The sequence below is a fragment of the Cyprinodon tularosa genome, unplaced genomic scaffold (assembly GCF_016077235.1).
Source record: "Cyprinodon tularosa strain WSP-4 unplaced genomic scaffold, ASM1607723v1 ctg18, whole genome shotgun sequence".
NCBI classification, from domain to species: domain Eukaryota; kingdom Metazoa; phylum Chordata; class Actinopteri; order Cyprinodontiformes; family Cyprinodontidae; genus Cyprinodon; species Cyprinodon tularosa.
In genome coordinates, this window is record NW_024038608.1 from 1,719,963 (window position 1) to 1,741,335 (window position 21,373).

The 21,373-nt window shown below is 38.0% G+C and overlaps 1 protein-coding gene across 16 annotated transcripts in view; it reads right to left on the bottom strand.

The window, feature by feature from the left end:
- Nucleotides 1-2,310: 2,310 nt before the first annotated feature.
- The window catches only part of dmd (dystrophin), a 400,034-nt gene continuing 380,971 nt past the window's right edge, over nucleotides 2,311-21,373 (bottom strand). For 8 of the 16 annotated variants that reach the window (XM_038282143.1, XM_038282134.1, XM_038282137.1 and 5 more), the window contains 11 exons: nucleotides 20,629-20,795; nucleotides 19,839-19,950; nucleotides 18,372-18,508; nucleotides 16,449-16,487; nucleotides 15,837-15,902; nucleotides 12,959-13,024; nucleotides 10,605-10,763; nucleotides 8,375-8,618; nucleotides 6,570-6,684; nucleotides 6,393-6,482; nucleotides 2,311-4,030 (listed from right to left, as the gene is read on the bottom strand). In XM_038282143.1, the coding sequence (XP_038138071.1) occupies nucleotides 3,909-4,030; nucleotides 6,393-6,482; nucleotides 6,570-6,684; nucleotides 8,375-8,618; nucleotides 10,605-10,763; nucleotides 12,959-13,024; nucleotides 15,837-15,902; nucleotides 16,449-16,487; nucleotides 18,372-18,508; nucleotides 19,839-19,950; nucleotides 20,629-20,795 (1,317 nt within the window). In that variant the 3' untranslated portion in view covers nucleotides 2,311-3,908. Of the gene's footprint in view, nucleotides 4,031-6,083; nucleotides 6,110-6,392; nucleotides 6,483-6,569; nucleotides 6,685-8,374; nucleotides 8,619-10,604; nucleotides 10,764-12,958; nucleotides 13,025-15,836; nucleotides 15,903-16,448; nucleotides 16,488-18,371; nucleotides 18,509-19,838; nucleotides 19,951-20,628; nucleotides 20,796-21,373 lie in introns of all 16 variants that reach the window. The other 8 variants (XM_038282133.1, XM_038282140.1, XM_038282144.1 and 5 more) reach the window with 6 other exon arrangements.

Sequence of the window (21,373 nt, forward strand, 5' to 3'; positions counted from 1 at the left end):
CCTTGTGGCTGGCTCCAAATCCATTCTGAGTTCCCCCAACAGCTCCAAAATGGCAATGCTGGATAAACGACATGTTTTGATGATCGTTTCCTCGTTCATTCCAAAAATATTCACATGGAGTGAAAAACTGCGTTCTCTGCGTCTCCTTGCTTCATTTCGATGTCTCCTTCTTGCGACAATAACCGCTGCCATGTGTGCGCAATTACGCATACAGACCATTTGCACCTTCTTTTGAAACGTGTTAAATATAGAGTCATATACCATTAGCAAAATTGTTTTTAGGTTTGATAAATCACTTTGCGAGTGCTAAATTAATATATTTACATGTTCTCCTCCCACAAGACGCACTTTTTCGTGTAAACGCCCCATATTGCATATTCATTGCAGAAAAAGTACTAAATGGATAAGAGGCGCTATTTAGCACGTTTTAAAGACCAAATCCTTTTAGCACGCTGTTGATAGATCAGTTTGTACATTTTTTAGCGTGCGCAGTGAAATAGCTCACGTTTTAATACACGCAAACCTTTGATAGATCCGGCCCTTAGGCTCATTCTCAGTGTTTTGTTTGTAAATGATGTCACAAAAAAAATTAAATAGATATAAGGAGCTATTTAAACAGTCAGACAGTAAGCAATATAGGATGATGATGAAAGGTTGTGTTACATTTAATCCTTTACTATTAAAAATGCACTTATACATTATATGATTATAGGAAACACAGATATCCAGTAATAATGATGCAGGGCAGCTTGCAGGTGAAGCAGCTGGCCCTTCAGTGCTTCAGGTGATGTCTAAATAAACCAGGTGAAACTAAAATATTTCCACATGAGGAGTTCTGGGTGGAGAATATTGACAGACAAAAACATTTTTTAATCTTATATATATTATATATATATATATATTGTATTTTTACAATTTTGGTATAATTACTGATCTAAGTGGGTTGCTCTGTCGGGGAAAGGCACATTTTACATTTATATTACTGTATGTTTTAGAGTCTCTATACTCCATTTAATGATGAATCAATTACTAAATTAGTTGATGATTATTGAAATAATCAATAAATACGATTCATTTTTTCAGCCCTAGATAAAATACATGAAATGGGCTACACAGAGTAACTACAGCCCAGATGTTCAACTTTTATAGTGAAGTTAATATTTTAATAAATGTATTATTTTGCTTGATACAGAGAGAGCATAGTAGGTAAAATATAAGAGTGGGGTTTAACTCTGCATAATTCTACATCTTCAAAAGAAAATACTGTATTTACCTTCTCTCTTAGTCATTCAAATGAAACCATTTTCAAAGTGGAAAACAGTCCTAATTCCACATTCATCAGAGCTGGTGAAACTTCAAACATTGATAAACAGCATCTAGTGAGTGTAGTGCTTAAATTTTTTTTATTTATGTAGCAAAATGATGCTTTTCTCTTTTAACAATAAATTCCACTTATTAGTACAGATGCTCACTTCGAGCATAAAAAAGGGCATGCATATTGCATAGCACCAATGACACCCGACCAATAGTGTCCCTACCAAAGTTCAAATCAAACCTACGCCCTTGGTTCAGGGGTCGGTTTTGGATTGGGCCTCAGAAATGACCACTACTTGCCGTTACCATTTTTGAGCGTTCCAGGCTTCCTTAGTTTCCCCTATGGCTGAATAAATGAATACTCTATAGAATAAATATCCCAATCATATAAAACAAACAAGAAAAATAAAAAATGTTTCACTACTACTACTACTTAGCCAATGTCAAATATTTTTGTCTTTTATCTATACTCTTTTTATTCTCGCCTCTTTATTCAATTATTAGAGCAGGTACGGAAGAGGATTAGTGCCAGTGGAAAAAAAAAGTTAACTGATTTTTAAATTTTATTTCAGTTTAGTATTCTGTATTTTTTCTCAGAATTCTGACTTTTTTTCCCATGTTAAACTGAAATGAAATTTAAAAATCAGATAACTTTTTTTTTTTTTCAGTGGCCCTAATCCGCTTCCGTAAGCAGGAAATAAAGACAGATCGAGGAAAAAAAAAAATATGAGTGTCAAAATATGGCGTTAAATAAATTTTAAAATTGTCATGAAATCAAACAAAAATAATTTCATTATAATAGGATAGGTCCTTATAGATCCTCATTTGATGGCGTCTGCTAATAGACCTCTGATCTAACAATTAAAAAAGTAATTTAGTTAGATAATGTTTGTAAAATGAGCTTGATCAGAAATCTTTAAATGCAATACAGAAACCAAAACATTTCCTCTGGTATTAAAGGTGTCTGGAGGATCATCATGTGAAGTAAGGCAGAGAGACTGTCAACATAACGGCATGCTTTATTGGTATACAGTAAAGCATTTATAATACAGTAGTAAGGCATACATTTGATGGAAACTGACATGTTATTTGGAAAAAAAATAAAATAAAATTAGCTGAAAACTGACATGTTCTTCGAAATTGAACAAACAGATCTGATTCTGTTTGGGTGGAAAGTTTAAAAACTCATTGGGTCATGCTGCAGGAACATGACAGCGATCCATACGTCTTAATTAAATTAAGATTTTCCTTTAGTCACACATTAATATCAGAGCACCTCACACCGGAGAGGAAAACAGAACACCAAAACATTCAACTCTCACACAGGAAAAAAATAAACCAAACAGATTAGGTATGAGGTTGGACAGTAGTTAATGGAGCAGGACGTCCCATCAGTGTAAATAGTTTATTTATTATTAATACTGGAGCTGAAATTATTACTGCATTTCCAGAGATCAGGAGGTAGAGCTCCTGTTCTTCAGAGTCCTGAAATAAAAACCCAGCAACTTTCTAATGCGGCCGAGCTAATAAAGTGAACCGTTTCTTTACGGGGGAAGACGGGTAAGCAGATTTATTCTGCTGCTTTATCTAATAGAGAAAACAAATTAACTCTTTATAACCTGTTTTGCACTTTGCTTCTAAAACATAAGAGGAAAATAATAAAACATATTAGGGGGGAGAAAAATGAAGATTTTCACTATACTTTTCTTTTCAGACTGTTTTTGAGCCCTGAACTGACAAATCAACCCGACCAGGAGACGAGAGGAGCTCTGCAGACGTCCAAACCTCCGGTAGGCGACAAGCCTCTAATCTGACATTCATTTAAAAGGAGAGAGTAAAATGTCACCTATAGTAAAACATGGAGGTGGCAGCATTATGCTTGGGGACTATTTTTAATGTTGAAGGAAACAGGAACCTAATTTGATTCAGAGGCTCTCCGTCCAATCAAATTGAGCTGGATGATGTGACATCCAGCAGGGGGCGGGGCTTGGAACAAATCTGTGCAATTTACAAATTGTCGTAATAGTAAAATCTGTCAACTTTTTTTCCTTTGTCAGCGCCCTCTAGTGCATTTTAAATGCATCCACAGCTGTTTAATTAGGATCCTGCTTAAGGTATTTATCTAAAACCACTTTTAAACGGTAGAATCCCTCTAATTAATAAAAAAAAAAGTGATGACATTTTAGGCACAACATACAGAAACTCACTCTCTCACACAAGCAAATAAATCAGCCTCTTAGAAAACCCCTCATGGTTACAAAGCTTCAGCTTGTTTCCCCGGTTAGAAAGAGATAGCAAATATACGAGGACACTGAAGACGCGTTGCTGTAGGTCTCATCTTTTTCCTTTAAATCCCCCCCCCGACTCTAGTTTTATACAATTGCATAGAAGTTTAAAAACCAGCCTCTTTTAACAATAAAACAGATTGTTTTTAAGAAACTACTCAAATCTTAAGAGTTTTTTTTTTTGTATTTATTTTGTACTTGTTGCTTTAACTGCAATCCTTCACAAAAATAGACATTATATTCTCTGTGTAAACAGTTTTCAATCCAGTTTTGACTAGAAAAAGCATGCGATGAGATGGATGGAGGGGGTCAAAAAGGTCGGGCCGGCTCCAGTTCCACGCTCCGCTCGTCGGTCATGGCGCTGACGAGCGACTCCATGGCGCGGCCCAGGTCGTCCGCCATGTGGAACAAGCTGCCGATGCTGGTACCTGCTGGGAGGAAGGAACAGATCAACAAGAGTCTCGCTGCGTAACGACCAGAGCAACCTTTAAAGGTATAGGGGAGGATTTGCTTTTTCTAGGTGGATCATCAAAATAAGAGGTCCTTCTAACTGTCAATCATTCTGGTGAGCAATGTTTACATAAGGCCGTCCTACGTACTCCTCACTTATGCTATGTTCAGACCGCAAGTTGCTTCACTATATTTGTTGCTATAAGTGGGTAAAAAGTACTTTTAATGTTTTTAAGTGAGAAAGCACCTGAAAACTTCATCTGTGCAGTCAGAACATCAAGATTATGATCCTGCCTTCAAATATTATGTCGCTGTCGGAGCCACTTAGATCCCTATACACAGGCAAGTGCTCTGTCACTGGAAATCCCCTTCAGCATCAGCCTCTGGCCCGGTCGCATCGTGGCAGTTTTCCGCTGCTGTTCAAACCACAGGCACCAGAATAATAAAATCAATATTTTGCCGACAGGTGTTAACATTTTAAGTTAATTTAGGCATTAATAAACTGTTTCAGAGGATTGATCTTAGCGATCTGCATCAGGAACACTGTCTCCCTACCAGTTCCCAGATTAGCTCCTCTGATTGGTTGATGTGGTGCGTTGAGCAGCAAAAGTTAGATTTCCCAACTCAACTAGCTGCTGCCCGAAACGTGCTGCAGGACCTTTTGATGTGCGTCAACCATAAACTTTGCATTTAAAGTAGCTGCTTCTGCAACCTCTATCTTGTGCGGTCTGAATGTAGCATTACCGGTGTTGATATAGTGGAAAATTGCAGTTCTTTTGTTAAGTAAGCTTTGTATGAACGATGCAAAAAGCAACTTTTAAACAGAGCATGCACGAGGAGAAATGGGCTCGCACATGCTTAATGGGTGTGTTAGAGCAACGGGTACAGGGTTGTGCATTTTGTAGTAAAGTGTTTTCCAAAATTTGCGAAAATCCTCCACTCTACCTTTAAGCCAAAATTAGCCAGTTTAGTCATCTGAGGGTGTAGCCCTCTATGGAGAGAACTTATGTCTATAATGTGGATGCACAAGCACTATGGAGTGAAGTTTGTTCCATTATTGTTGCAAGTGAAGAACATTTTGTGAATTTGAAAAAGAAACATTTCAGAAAAAAGTTCTTAAAAGGTTTTGAGACTAACTTTGCTGTTTTTTGATTTCACAATTTGAATTTTAAAGTTTCGATTAAGCTTTAGGAATTGCATTTTACTAATCAAATTCTCTTCCCTTCAAGCCCCATACAAACGCGTCATCCCTCCAGAGAAAAGCCCTCCATAACAATAAATAAAATTTGAAATAAAATATGAAAAAACACTAGTTCCTCTTATAACCCTTTTGTTTTTTTATAATTTCTGGAAGACATATTGTCTCCGCTAATTGTTGTTTACAAAATTCCTGCCATACGGTTATCTATTTTCATTTAGGAGACCTAGTTTAACTAAATGTGTTCTTTTTATGTCCCGCTTTCCAAATGTCACCTTCTACTTCATAGTGGTCTGTGTGGACCAAAAGTAATTACATTACTAAAGTCCACAGAGAGTGGAGGCTGAAATCTGTAAACTAACATCTGAACAAATGTCTGTTGAACTTTTGTATACATATGATTAAATTTATTAGTTTCAACAATATTGGAACATAGTTCTCTCCATAAACGTCTAAACATGCAGTGGTGGTGTGGATGCGTGCAAAGCACCCAACATTCACATCCAGTGCCTGCCTTATTTAACACAAAATGGATTGTAATTTGTAATTTGATCAAAAAAAGGAATGATTAGTTGTTTTCTACAGGACTAAGAGACTTCATGGCCGTTAGTCTGGAGAATCGCAGGAAATACTTGAATATGTAAAACTAATACGCCTCTGTAAGGCACTGAATGTGATCAGCTGTGCTAAAAGGCAAAAGTCTGCCACCTGGTGGCAGAAATAACCAGACTTGCTTCTGATGAAAACAGTTTGTGATTAGATGAGAGCTACATGCTAACAGCAGACAAGCTCTATAGATGGAGAACGGAGGGGAGAGGGAACGCTGAGCGACTGACCTCTCATGGATGTCCCCTTCTACCGCCTGGCTCACCGAGAAAAGACAGGAAGAAAAGAGGGAAACGTCATCCTTCTGTTTGTAATACATGAATAGAAGGATGTCTAAGAAGTAAAGTATCCTCAAATTTCAAAACTTCATTTTCCAGATTGTTGAAAAGGGAATCAAGTTTGGGATTGCTCAAGTTTTTACTTTTTTCAGACCTGAAACTAACGCTTACAGTAGATATAAAGGTGAATAGATTGATACAAGAAGCCCGGATGTTTCCATCTTGGTCATTTCTGAACAGAAAGGAAAGTCAGTTCTATACCTTGGCTGTGAGGAAAAGTGTTGTTGAGCTGCTCCATCACTTCCTCCAGGCCAGGTGCATCTTGGGAAGGGCTGGAAAACTCATCATCGCCTGAAAACCAGCAAAGCATTTCATGATCTAAAAGTAAAAAAAACAGGAAAATAAAGAGCAGGAAACCTCTGAAGTTAGCTATTTTACCCATAGTGTCAGTAGTCTGGCTGGCAGCCACGCGGAGCAGAGGCAGAGATGAGTCGGAGCGCTGAGAGGAGGTGGAGGGAGAGGACAGCGCCGTGCCGTTCACCTTGGAATCCGTCTGCAAACGAAACAGAAACATTCAGAGGAGTCCAAGTGATGAGTCAGAACAGTAATGGCCACCACACGCAGACAAAACACCAACTCATCTTTAATGTCCAAGAAACTTGGCTTGATAACACGTATATATTCATCTGGTCAACTGACTGTATGCTGATTGTTGCTAAAGCGTATTACAAAAGATCATTACCAGAAAATTTAGTGAAAGGTAAAACTTATTATCAAAATGTGGGATATTGACTACAGATGTCCTGATACAACTCTTCATTTCCAATACCACATTTCCATGAATCATACATACTTCTATTGCTTATTTTGCAATGCAGAATGTAAAAAGTGTTTCTACTAGTATGACAACATCAGTGATTTTAGATGAAAGCCAGTATAATCTGAGATGAGCTTTTTAGGCTAATATCAAACCTATATTAGATATTAATATCATATCCCTCAGCTGAATTTAAAGGAAAACGCAGTTTGTTTTTACATTTTGCCCTTGATTTACGTTATTACATCCTGTTCTACTCGCCCATATGAGTTTTCTTTGTCATTTGGAGCTGTTCTGAAGATTTTCTTGTATTCCGGCACAAACTAAATTGTTCGTAATTTATTCTTTATGATACGCCAGCATTCATAACATGTAGGCGAATCACTGTCTCCCAGACAGCGGCGGTTATATTTTTCATATTTATATGTTTTAAAAACAAAGCGGAGTGTGTATGACGTCATACAAGCAGCCCGGGCCACAGGTGGCTACGCTCTACCTCATATATTCATTGGGCTAGCTAATCTGAATCGTTCAATTCCATTTCTAGATCGTAGTAGCATTAGACATCTTCCAGGCATGTAAGTAAAACTAGCAGCAGTTCAGCGGACAGGAAGAATGAATGGTAGCCAGTGCATGCGGATGATGTCATACACTCTCTGCTTTGTTTTAAAAAAACTATAAATATAAAAAATATAACCGCGGATGTCTGGGGGACAGTGATTCGCCTACATCAGGGGTGTAAACTGGTTCCAGAAAGCGCCGTTCGGCTGCAGGTTTTCTTTCTAACTAAGCAATAGCACACCAGATTCCAGTTATCTAATCTATAGAGTCCAATCTGAACATGATGACTTGATACCAATGGAGTCTGGTGTGCTATTGTTTGGTTGGAAAGAAAAACCTGTAGCCACACGGCCCTTTCTGGAACCAATTTGAAACCCCTGGCCTACATGTTATAAATGCTGGCGTCCCATAAATGATAAATTATAAACAGTTTAGTTTGTGCCTTCAAGTCGTTCTCCCATAGGAAGACGTTACTTGGATATAACCTAACGGAATATCTTCAGAACGGCTCCAAATGACACAAACCTCATATGGGTGAGTAGAACATGATGTAATAATGTAAAATCAAGGGGCCAATGTAAAAAAAAAAGACGTTTTCCTTTAAGGGAGAATCAGAGCATGCAGCAGTGGACATATATAGCTTGTGTAAAGCTAGCGGTGGCTAATTTCTCTACCTGCTGGAAACAAATTATGTGGGATTAGAGTCTGAAGCAGCCTGGATGACGGTGATTGGAAATCTGAGTAAAATGGGATATTTTGCTGAAGAAAAATGCAATAGAACAAAATGGTCTAGTCCAAGGACTGGGTGTCACTGGGTCTACCAGCTAACCAGAGCAGGACAGTATGGCTGAGCGATTCCAGCTACCTGCTCCAGAAGCTGCCTCAGCCTGTGCAGCTGGGACTCCAGCTGTTTGTTGTGGTCCTCCAGGATCTGCATGCGCGCCTCCAAGCGCCCCTTGTGCTGCCGCAGCAGCTTGGCCTCTGCGATGAGCTCGGCGTCTCGGGCGCTCTGCGGTGACACGGGCAGCATCTCAGGCGGCGAAGGCAGCGGGGACAGACCTTTCCTGTCGTGGGCCTTTTTCAATCGGTCGTACTCGGCTTGTAGCTTCCTGCAGGGAACGACAGGGAGAGGATTTTACTTCCTGGAAACGACCAAATGTATTTCACTAATTTAAAGGCCAGTTTTACAGACAAAAATGATCGTATAATGTTACACATAGTTTAAGCTTTGAAGCTTTCAACTGTGAACTGACAGTTTCTGGGCACAATAAATCTCAGTTCATCCATTGTCTTTTCGCATTTGGAAGCAGATATTAGCAGGTACAAATAATTTCCTTTGAAACATCCTTTTATTAACTGTGGTTTTGTATCAGTCATTTCAGTTTGTGAATATAATCAAAAGCCCTGAGTATTCTGTCATTTGGCGTAAATACTTTTTCCTAACACAGTTTGCAGATTTTTTTAGGCAAATTAAAGGTCATAGGTACAACTTTCATTTTCATCAAAACATTTTTTTTTTAAGTATTACATCCAAAGAACATTTAGAGGGGTCCAAAATATTTACTTTTGGTAACAACGCCGACCTCGACATGAACGGATCACGAACCAGCAGGAATAGTAGGTCTGTGTTTATTTAGGTAGTTAATTTTTTTAATTATTCAAACCCAAAAGGAAACAAAACGGGAAAAAATTTAACTTTTTTTTTTTTTTTTTTACTGACCCAAAACCAGAAAGCAGATAAACCATTTTTCCATTTGATGTTTTTATGCAGTAAACGAAAATGTAAAAAACAAACAATGTGTCCTTGAGGGCTCACTTCCAATTATCAGGAGTCTCTGCCCCACATACCAAACATTCTTACTCACAGAAAACTTAAGATTTTGTTTTGTTTGAGTATAAAAACAGAAAATTCCAAGAAGTTTGGGTCTGATCACGCTGATAGCCAGTTTGCCAAAAGAGGAACTCAACTATTTAAATCTGATCTCCACCCAGCTTGCTAAATTTTCCCGTTAAACGATTGAACTGGAGTGGCTGAAAATTAAGCTGGTTGGGCAGATTTAAGGCTCCTCAGTTCTGCAGAGAAAAACCTCTGGATTGTTCAGTTGGCACATCTTTTTCTCCCAAAGTTAGAAAGAGACATTTAAAGGGTCAGGCCATTTGTCTCATTGACAGAAAAAAAAGAAAAAAGAAATCATTTTCGTTTAGTGAAAAAATAAAAGGTAAAATGGGGGAAAGGGTTTGTCTTTCGTTTTCTTGTTTTGGTTCAATAAAGGAAAAACAGAAACAATAGTGTATTTTTGTTTATACATGTTTGGTTTCAATCAAAAACAATAAAATGCCTGAATATATATGGACCATGGTAGATTGAGCTCCATGATGGAGCTGAGAAATCACTTCTTCTTTGTGTTTCTCCAATTGAAGTGGGGCCAAAGTTTAAGCTTTAGATAGTTGGTACCAACTTAAGGAAGCCAGTTGGCCCAGAAACCAAGAGCTTAATGTTTGATTAGCATTAGCAGACCTGGCAAATGGCTGGAAAGCAGTAGAGATGAAAAGCAGGCAAAGCGCGAGGGCGCTACCTACTGGCCAGGAGGAGTTAAACATACAGCTATCACCTTTGAACGAAAGGTTTAAAAGGGTTTTCTTTTACTTTGCCTTCACATTTACTGGCTTTGTTGTATTGTTCTACAAGATTAGGGCTGTAAGCAAGGAATATTTTACAAATCTGATTTTCTTCTTCGATTAATAATCAGAAAGCTAAACGTTCTTCAAAGAAGACTTTTTACGAACTTAAAACTGGTGAAATTCAAACTTTTCCACTTCAGGAGTTCTGGATAGAGCATTTTTTTTTCTATCTTGGTATAATTACTGCTCCAAGTGTTACTCTGTCAGCTAAAGGCATGTTTAAAGTCTCTATAATCAAGTTAATGATTAATTTGATTAATACCTAAATTAATTTGTTTGTTTTAGCGCTATACAAGATAAACTCCAAATAAAAACACAGAAGCTGGAAATATTCTGTGACCCAAAGTGAAAAAGTTTAGCAGTGATCCAATCAGTGGATTTGGACGCCGGTGAATTCGGGTCCCGTCACTGACCTGTTCTCCTGCTCCAGGTCACCGAGGACCCTCTCCAGCTCTCCCTTCTCCTCCGTTTCCATAGAGATGAGGATCTGGGCGGGGCTGCGGGGCTGACTGAGAGGAGAGCCTTGGTTCAGAGACTGGCAGTAGTGCTGGATCAACATGTGCTCGTCATCGCTGCAGATACACACACACACACGCATCAAACATACCCACCAATGATCGACACGCACATTCATAAGGTCAGTGAGACACCAGAGGACATGCATGTATAAACACACGCACACATACAAACACACAGAGGGGAAAATGGAGAAAAGAAAACCAGAAGGTGAATGAAGGAACAGCAGAAATAGAACAGATGGAGAATCTAAAATATAACAGAGCTGCTCTCCTGTCCTGAGCCGTGTGTATTAGAACGCTTTAGGAGAAAAACATTTGGGTTTTTATCATCAATTTACCAGCAGCTGAGCTGCTTTGTCCAAAGTTTGGATTTTGTTCACTGCAAACATAAAACTTTTTGGGGTTTTTTTTCACATGGACACAAAAAAAATCAAAGTTCTGGAAGCGTGTTTATAAACTACCACATACTTTTGATGCAGAATAATAATAAAAATAAAAATACCAAGAGAGGAAAAACTATGGAAGTAAATCTGTGTCACTGGGATTTAAATTAAAAATGCCACTGAAATTTAAATGTTGCATGTTTGTACTTACTGTTTCAGTGTTAAAATATATTCAGAACAAATTTTTTACCTAAAAAAAATTCATTGTCATTATTTCTACACAGTTGAAATTTCATTTGTTATTTTCTCTTCAAGCTAAAAATTCACATTACTATTTCAAAGTGATTACTATTTTTCAGTTTAATTTTTGAGTGTTAAAAAAAATCTGCATATAAAAAAATTCAACGTTTCAAAATTCAAACTCAATATTTTCAGCCTCCTAAGGTTCATCTGGCTCTATTTCACTGTCTTAAATTCGGCGTCTAAATTCAGTGTAAAAAGGGAAGGGTTACTTCAGGTCACAGACATTAGCAATGGATTGTGGCGTCCAACACCCAGCCAATCCCGTTACGGTTTCCTAGTCATGTGATGTGACGCTTGTGGCGCTTATGCTAATGGAAAACCAGCATGACGGAGCCAGTCATGCAAGCTAACGCTAACTCAACTATGAGTTTATTACTTTCATGCTGGTTTTCCTTCCGTATTACCGCCACAAGCGTCACGTCACATGACTAGGAAACCGTAACGGGATTGGCTGGGTGTTGGACGCCACTATCCATTGCTAATGTCTGTGACCTAAAGTAACCGCCTTCCCTTTTTACACTGAATTTAGACGCCGAATTTAAGACTGTGAAATAGAGCCAGTTGAATCTCAGGAGGCTGAAAATATTGAGTTTGAATTTTGAAAGGTTGAATTTTTGTTATATGCAGATTTTTTTTAACACTGAAAAATAAGTATTGAAAATGTAATCACTTGAAATAGTAATGTGAATTTTTAGCTTGAAGAGAAAATAACAAATGAAATTTCAACCGTGTAGAAATAATGACGATTTTTTTTTAGGTAAAAAATGTGTTCTGAATATATTTTAACACTGAAACAGTAAGTACAAACATACAACATTTAAATTTCAGTGACAGATTTACTTTCATAAAAAATCTATAGTTTAGCTTTTACATTTCAAACTGTGCATAAGGCTAATCCAGATTAATATCCTGTTAATCCACTGATCAGATATAATGACTTGATTTATGGACAAAAAAATCATGTCTGAATGTAGAGAATTATTCACCGCTCTATTTACAAAAAAGGGGGATTTTCCTTGTTTTTTTTACTCGTTTTACATTAGAACAGTGCGACCTTGAGCTAAAATGATTTGATAGAGACTAGAGAGCATTTCTAAAAGCTTCAGTTTGCTTCCTTACCTGAATCGTTGAGCCTTTTCTATTTGTTTTTATGCATCTCTTGAATATATTAATAGAGAAAAAATTAGTTTTTGTTTACGATGAATCTGTTTTAAAAGCAGCAAACTGAAATGATTTATGTTTTTATTTCAACTAAATGCAACCCTGAGGGGAAACTGTTGCTCATCAGCTCCTCACAAATGCTTATCTCTCCAACATACTCAGTTTGTTTCTTTGAGGGAAAATCAGAGGAATTTAATGCATGGTTTCTGCAATAATTTAAAATAAATATACTTGATTTGCTGACATAATATCGAGGAAGGACAATAAATCCAGAATACACATTTACAGACGAATAACACAGGCAGCCAGTGGAAACAAGGACAACATAATCAGCAGGAAGCCAGTCAGTGAGTTAGGGAGGAGGACGGGGCAGAACAAAACAAAACAAGAAGCTGTTCTCACATGCTCTCATTGGGTGAGATACTGTCATTCAGATAAGAGCCATTACGGTTCTCCATTTCAGCTAACCTGCGGAGGGGGAAGAAAGAGAGCAGTCAGTCTTTAAAGCATCAGCAGGATCACCTGCCAGATTTAGGGGCTTCAGTCAGATCCAGAACAGTTTTAGTCACAGATGTGGCTACAGCTGGAGCAATCGGACCATTCCCTTCACAAACGATATGAATCTGTATCTTTATAGCTTCACAAGTACTTTTTGGTATTTTGGCTAATTAATTAATTTATAGATTAAACAATCAATATTGCACAATAGTAAGAGTAAGTAAACCTGGTACAAGAGTGAAGCAACTGTTTAAGTCCAGCTACCAGGTATATTATATATATATATATATATGTGTGTGTGTTTATAGATGGATAGATTTATGCACAATAGACTTATAGATGTTCCATTGATAGAAGGCTGAGATGTTCTGAAGGTATTTTAGCTGCTCCACTGGAAAAACGATCTAGAAATAAGTTAAAATTTCATAAATCAAGTGTATTTACCCTTAATTTTAGTAGGTAAATTAGATACTTTGCCAGTGGAATGATTATTTTTACTCTTAAAATTAGATAATTAGATCATTTGCACTTGAAATAAAACAATGCAATTGTGTTTTCTTATTTTAAGTGGAAGTTGTCTTGTTCCATTGGCAAAATGTCCCTTTTTCTCCTCAATCCAAGAATAAATGCACTTATTTTAAGAAAAAATGACTTATCTATAATTGTATCAGTGTATCAGCTTTTGTCATCTAGGGATAAAGTTTTAAGCAAGACCGGATGAGAGCATCTCTAAAAATCCATTTTCAAATGTGGACGTTGGCTACATTCACACTGCAGCTCAATTCCGAATTTTCATGTGAATTAGATTTTTTTTTTTTTTTTTGCGTCGTCTTTTACATTTCCAAATATATGCGACTTGTATGCGATCTCCTGTGTGAACTGATGTCATAAAACGTAAGAGTCCCGCATGCGCAGTAGAGGATGCGATGACATCACAGGCTAGCGTGCTCTGATCCAGAATGCAGCGGCTCGGCTTCTTACAGGAACCAGGAAGTGTGACCATGTAAGGCCTAAACTGGCCTCTTTACATTGGCTGCCTGTCTTTTACCAAATAGATTTTAGGATTCTCTTAATAACTTATAAAGTCTTAAATGGATTCCCTCCTCCTTATCTTAGAGACCTTTTAAAATTCCAGTCTGTGTCAACAGGTCTACGCTCTAATAATCAACTATTACTGACAGTCCCTCGGACTCGACTTAAGAGGAAAGGAGATCGGACCTTTTTCTGTTGTTGCTCCAATTCTGTGGAACCAATTACCTCTTCAAATGAAATCCGCCCACAGCCTGGATCATTTTAAATCGCTTCTTAAAACTTATTTTTACTCTTCAGCTTTTAATTGAAGCAGTGTTTCACATTCTGTTTTGTTAATTGATGTTGTCTTTCCTGTAAAGCACTTTGGTGCAGTTTTTTTCCTGTTTTTAAAGTGCTATATAAATAAATTTGACATTGACAGTGTGTTTACGGAAGTAAGCATGGATGGTAGTGCCAGATCGCATCTAGTGATCTTTCCCGACCATAAAAACTCAATCTTTTCAAGATGGTTAAACATAAATACTACTCTCCGCGTCATTTTCCATCATGGTTGTTGTTTTTCTTACCACTTATTCATAGCAAAACCCAGAATAGTGACCTTTGTCGGGTATTAATGGCGTTCAGGTCGGATGAATGCGACCTGGCTGTTCACACACAGGTCGCATTTGAAAAGATCAGCTTCGTATCGGATTCAGGACCACATAGCCAAGTGGCCTGGGTCGCATTGGAAAAAATCGGATCTGTGTTGTTCAGACAGCTATTAAGAGATCAGATCCAGATCGCATATGGGCCAAAAAAATCGGATTTGGGTCACTTCAGGCTGCGGTGTGAACGTAGCCTTTGACTAGGCCATCCTAAAATAAAAATATGCTATGATCTAAGCTACTCCACACTAGTTTTAATTGTAGATTAACGGCTGTATTCCTACTAGATCTCTTCTTCTTCTCACCATTCTCATACTTCAAGGAAGGGCATATCTGCTCAGAGCATTACTAGTGGTATTCTCCCACCTGAGCTATAGATCTCTTTAGCTCTGTCAAAGGAGAAAGTAGGTTTACAAGTTCCTGACGATCCTCCGCGAGCCTTAAAAGCCTGGAATAGTAACCCTGCTTTTGAGTTCTCCACAATTTGATCCACTAATCCGTCTGCTGCTCTCCTTGGTCTCTACAATGGTGTTGAATTTATACTGAAAGGGAAGGAGTCAACTAAAATAGAATAAACAGATTTGGAATCACAGTTTAAGACTAACCCCTTGGAGATGCTACCCTTCATTTCTCTACTTCTTCAAAATGGGACTAGCGTTTTTATCGAAAGATATGTTGGTTTTCTCAGAGTTTGTAGTTATGCAAACAAATCAACAGCTGAAGGACGTGAAGAGCCAAATCAGCCGATACAACAGCGCCATTAAACTAAATGACTTATTCAGTCGTTCATTCAGAAGCTGGTGGCGTTGCTTCGAGGAGACATCTGGCCTGCTCTTGCTGCCCCCTCAAATGCGTGTTCTCAACCCCTTGTGTCTAAATGGCCGATCCAGCAGGAATAACTCCTCCAGTCAATCATCTGTATTACATATTGTAAATAATTGCTTGCTCTATATATCAGCCATCCGCTGTGAAACGTTCAGGGCTGAGGACAGCAGCAGGGAATATAGGTGAAATAAAAACATAAGTAGGGGCCATAAAAACCGCTTCACACTGTCATGTTAGCAACACCTAATGCAACAAAAGCAGGAACCCGGGGAGAGGGTTACCGGTTGGCGTAGTGCTCGATACGAGAATGGGTGTCATCATGGGAGAGTTGAGGGGACGATCCATGTCTGCAGGAGGAAAAAAGAGAACTGGTAGGTAAAAATGAAAAGGGCAGTTTGATCTCCCAGAAATGTTTAATAAAAGCTGAAAATGAGTCAAACATTAATCGGATTAATAATAATAATAATACATTTTATTGTATTACTACTTGAAAGCCATTTTAAACAAAACTGCTTCTTCTTTAATCAGATTTATTTGTCCTTTCTTTCCTGATCTTCTTTAAATTAATGACTGTAAAAAATTTACATAATAAATATTTGTTGAGGTAAATCTTTAATTTAAAACAGGTCTACTTTGGGGTGGGTTTCAACTGTTTTATGTGCATTTAATTTATAAGGTTTGGTTTCCATGACGTTTCCTGTAGAAATTCATTCACCTAACCACAAGGTGGCAGTAAAGCTAATGTTTTCCATTTTAAAAAAAAGGGAGACAGTACGCAAAGCTGAGGATAAAGCATCTAAGATGAGGTAAGTGGATGAAAATACAGCCAACAAGCTGCAAACTGCTCCAGCTAAAGTTTCAGAATGAGCATGGTGTGACAGCCAGATACTCACGCATGGTCTACAGGCCAGAAGTTGATCAGCGTGACAGGACTGTAAGAGAGAAAATAACATCAAAGCTGGATCTTCCTACTAATGTCCTGTAAGTTCCAAAGTTCAATAGCATGGACCTGTTCTTCAATGAGGTTCTATTCAGTAAAAGGAAGTTAAGCATCCACACACAGCTCAAATATAAAAGTGCAAAAATGTTTGTTTTACATGTTAAAAGAGGAAAGAGTCCAGTTAAACATTAATCTAAAGCAGGATTCCACGACACATCTGAACGCTGCCAGATTTTAGCATCAAAGGCATCTATTGTATGTGTCAAATAACATTTTATAGCGAAATACTAATTAAATAAGGCAACAAGCAGAAGGTTTTTTTGGAATCCATTAGATAACTCACTACTTATGGTGAGAAACAAAGGAAATTCCGTAAAGATTAAAAAAAATATCCACTGGACTTGGTTTCCAAGATTTGAAGACGTTTCGCCACCTCTATAGGAAACTTTCTCAATTCAAATGTCTGGATCCGCAGTGAGTTTGAGTCTTACAGTATATAGACATTGGAAACGTGCAAATGGTAACCGATGAATGGGTCGTTTGGTTCCATTGTTAGCCTGTAATATCTGAAACCTGTCTATGATTCTGAAGGTCGGTCGTTAAGGAGGTATTGTTCACCGGCTGGAGCGGGTAGGTCCCTCGTTCCTCTGTGATGGGGTGGGGGGTTTGGTGATATCTGGAAGGGAGCATCTCTATAACTGAATAGTAAGTTTTAGGAAGCTGGAGTCCACCACCTCTGTTTAAAGTTGTTTTTTCTCTCTTAACATAGATGGCTTCCTTCACGCCCCTCTCAAACCACCTATTTTCTTTATCCAGAATGTGAACATTCTGGTCCTCAAAAGAATGTCCTTTGTCCACAATGTGTAGATGTACTGCAGAGTCTTGTCTGGACAAGCGATACAAGGCTTTGTCTCTATATAAAGACTCAAACTCACTGCGGATCCAGACATTTGAATTGAGAAAGCTTCCTGGAGAGGTGGCGAAACGTCTTCAAACCTTGGAAACCAAGTCCAGTGGATATTTTTTTTATTTTTTACGGAATGACTATGGCCTGGATGACTAGGAACCTTCATCAGCATAAAGGAAATTAAACTTCAGACCTATTTAACAAATAACTTAAACCACTCTTAGCGCGCGTGATGCACCGACCCAAAGTTCTTGAATTTAGTGTTTTGCTTCTGAAGCTGTCGAATCTATTCTGCCATCGCCGGTCGACACAAACGCCTGATTTCCTCCGCTCCTTGTTTATATCCTACTAGTTTCTTTCTTCCATTTACCTGTGTGGGATCGCTAGTGCCCCGCCCAATGGCCTGGCATTAGTATAAAACAGCTATTCTCCAAATACAGTCAAATTTGGTCATGATATAATAATCCGACATATTTTTTAGAAATATTTTGATTTGTTCTACTTCATCACAATTTATGGAAACATTAATTGATAGTGGTTGTAAGTGAAATTACATCAATATTATATGTAAATATTATTTAATAGTGATGTAAATTTAGCATTTAGCATTTCTTTTGAAATCTCATGACATATTAGGTAGCAAAACACACAATGTGAAATGCAAAATGCTCTCACAACAACTGATGAGGTTGCAGGTCGACATGTTAAAAAACAAGTTAAAAGTTACCAAACCCCTTTTAAAAGTTAAAAGACGTGTTTTTTTTATGAAAAAATCCAATACTTTTATATCTTTCAAGCACGTGATATTGTATTTAAAATAATGAATTTTCATGCTATTTGTCAATAAAGCTACAGTATTTAGTTTCACATTTAATTTAGGGTTAAAAATGACTGAAAAATCAATGGGAGAAAACACTTGGTGCTCTCTACTTATAGATGAAGGAGAATGAATGTGTGAGTGAGCCCCACGTTTCCATGTTGTCCCCCTCCAGGATGGTCTGGACGGGCAGGTAGCCCATGCGCGGGTGTTTGGCAAAGTAGCGCTTGGTCCTGAATTTGTTCTTCAGCACCTTGGCGAAATCCCGGACATCCTCCCCTGAAGTGGTCTGCAGAGACGGGGAGAGGAAGCGGCACACAGAAAATAAAACCGATCAAAGTCAGAGGTTTGCATCTTTTCTTTTAGCCGACCTATGAAGGAACGTCACAAAGAAACGTTGCTCATCTGTTCTAGAAGTTCCTACAGTTGAGGAATGATGAGTTGCTTCAGCCTACTTCATGTTGACAGACTGGTTCTGTCTAAGTTTTCTCTATTCTAACTTTTGCACTGCAAAAAACATCTAGAATTAAGTAAAAAAAAAATCTTTAATTGAGTGTATTTACCCTTAATTTTAGCAGTTAAATAAGATTATTTGCCAATGGAATGAGTATCTCTACCCCTAAAACAAGATAATTAGATAATATGCGCTCGAAATAAGACAAAGTTGTTTGTTTCTTATTTTAAATGTAAATTGTCTTGTTCCATTGGCAGTATCTCAATTACCTCCTCAATTCAAGAAAAAATGCACTTAATTTAAGCAAAAATGACTAATTTAGATTGCCATTTTTTGCAGTGTGTGTTGATTAGTTAAACAAAATAATTTTCTTTTTATTTCACTCAGTTTTTATTTCACTCACGTTTTTTGGTATTTAGATGGATATTCGGTTCGGATGCTTTTTCTCATTAAATCTATGAAAGCGTGACTTATAGTCTGCACTGTTTACACGGGTAATCTCTGAAATAAAATGATTTAAATGATCTCAAACATAAGGGATCTGGAAGGTGGGAAGTGGTTTGCATTGTGGTGTAAATTCAGTCACACTTGGATCACTAATTATAGAGAATTAAATATCTGATTATCAAACCTATAGTTTCCCATCTAATCTGAAACCGGTTCAAGAACCACTTTGATATGAAGTAAATGGATCCAGAGGCGGAAGCTAAATCTGAGGCGGACTTTTGATTTTTGTGTTCATCTAACTGATGAAACCGTGTTGTTCTCCGCAGATTTATAGTAGAAAAACTCAATAAACTGTCTGTAAACTGAAACTATCTTCAGTATTGATGCTCAAATGAAGTCCCACCTTCTTTCCAACCATTTTAGATTATTTCGAATCAAAATCGGAGCTTGTAAAAATGTTCAGCTCCACCGCAGGGCCAGAGAAGATGGAACGTCGCAAAACAGAAAAAAATATGAGTATTCTTCTCTATTCCTGGAAGCTGGTTCAATTCAATTCTTTGGAGGCAACCATTTTTAATGATCCCCCTCTTAAAGCAAATAAATCAGCTTATTAGCTTAATAGAGCAACAGTGGCTCGACTCTAAAAGCTCTAAGATGCAATTTAGACAACTTGAAAATATATACTTTTCTTTTTTTTTTTAAAGCAGGGATGTCGTACCGGCGTGCAGTATTCAACCATGGGGTATTGCATCTTATGTCCCTTGGCGACGCGGCCGGAGAAGAAGCAGCTTTGGCAAATGTCGTAGTTGAAATGTTTCAGGCTTCGATATCTGAAAAAAAATCAGAGTTAGGAAAAGATTTTAGATTTTAAATCAGGTGAAGGACAAAAAAAATCCAAGAATTAGCCTCCAAGTGTAAAAAAATGTAACACTAAAGGTGGAAAAGGTTTTTTTTTTCCCCCTCAGCCTTCCTTCCAGGGTGGAGTGTTTGCTTGTTAATGATGCATGGGCTGGGCTGAACGTCTCCCTGCATCAGGCTACATTTGCTTTCAAAGCAGCACAAACCTGACTCAGGCTTCCCCCTGATAAAAAAGCCTCTTAACAGTTGTTAGAAAAAAGCTGAGTCATGTTCAGGGTCAGCTAATAGAAGCTTTATGATCTCAGCTCTATTATGGAGACATGTTTACATCTCAGTCAAGCTATTACATCATTTTAAGGTTACCATGGTATCCAGCAACACACAAAGCAGCTGAAGTCAGCTTGTAGGGAAGAAAATGAGAAAAAAAGCTTTTTTTTTTTGTCCACAGAGAAAGATCTGGATCAAACAGGTATTCCACTCCGTCCTTTCTCCCCAGTTCAGTCGGTTCGGCCTGTTAGCTGGATTTAAATCGTCGTTCTGTGTATTTCAGAACATAAACCCCCCCCCCAAACAGTCCACAATAATAATTAAAAGATTAAATGGCCGTCTGCCACAAGGATCTTAGTGAGAATATCCGCCATGTTGCTCACCTGAAGCCAATGATGGGGCACTCCTTGCAGATGTTGCACTTGGCCTGATGCTTGGCGGTTTCAGCAGCCGCCACCCGATGTAGGACGGGGAGCCACACCATAGACTGAGGCTCCAGGCGCATCCAGTCCAGGAACATGGAGGCTTCCAGCTCAGGTTTGTTATTGGCCTTTAAAAATAAAAAACGTAGAACCGTTAGATACCTGATCTCTAACGGTTAAATTATAAATCTTCCCATAAAGTCAAAGTATTTACATATAAACCTCAATGTTTAATCATTTTTCACTTATTTAAAGGTTATTAAGTTAAAAGATTTCAATGCAATTTATTTAGTTATGTTCAATTAAGGGGGCGGAGCTTTCTTTGTGGGGTGCTTTGTCTGTTACAGCTAAATGTAGCATGATGGCTAAATGCTGGGCTGCATAAAACGGTTTGAATTCAGTCCAACTGCCACATCGTACGACGTTTGCTTATTCGCTGGGTGAGTAGAGAAGCAGGAAAGGGGAGAATGGAGTCTGCAGACCTTTCTCCTACGCTATTTATGTATTAGATTAAATACTTCTGCATATATTAATAATATTTACATTCTGAATAAAGCAGATCTCCATAGATCATCTCCATGTGAAGGTGCAGTAATCCAGGCAGAAACTAAATAATCTAGTTTGGGATGATATTCTAAGTCTTTAACGATATTCTACAAATATTGAATGTACTGCTGCTTTACTATGAAGCAACATATTTTGTTGT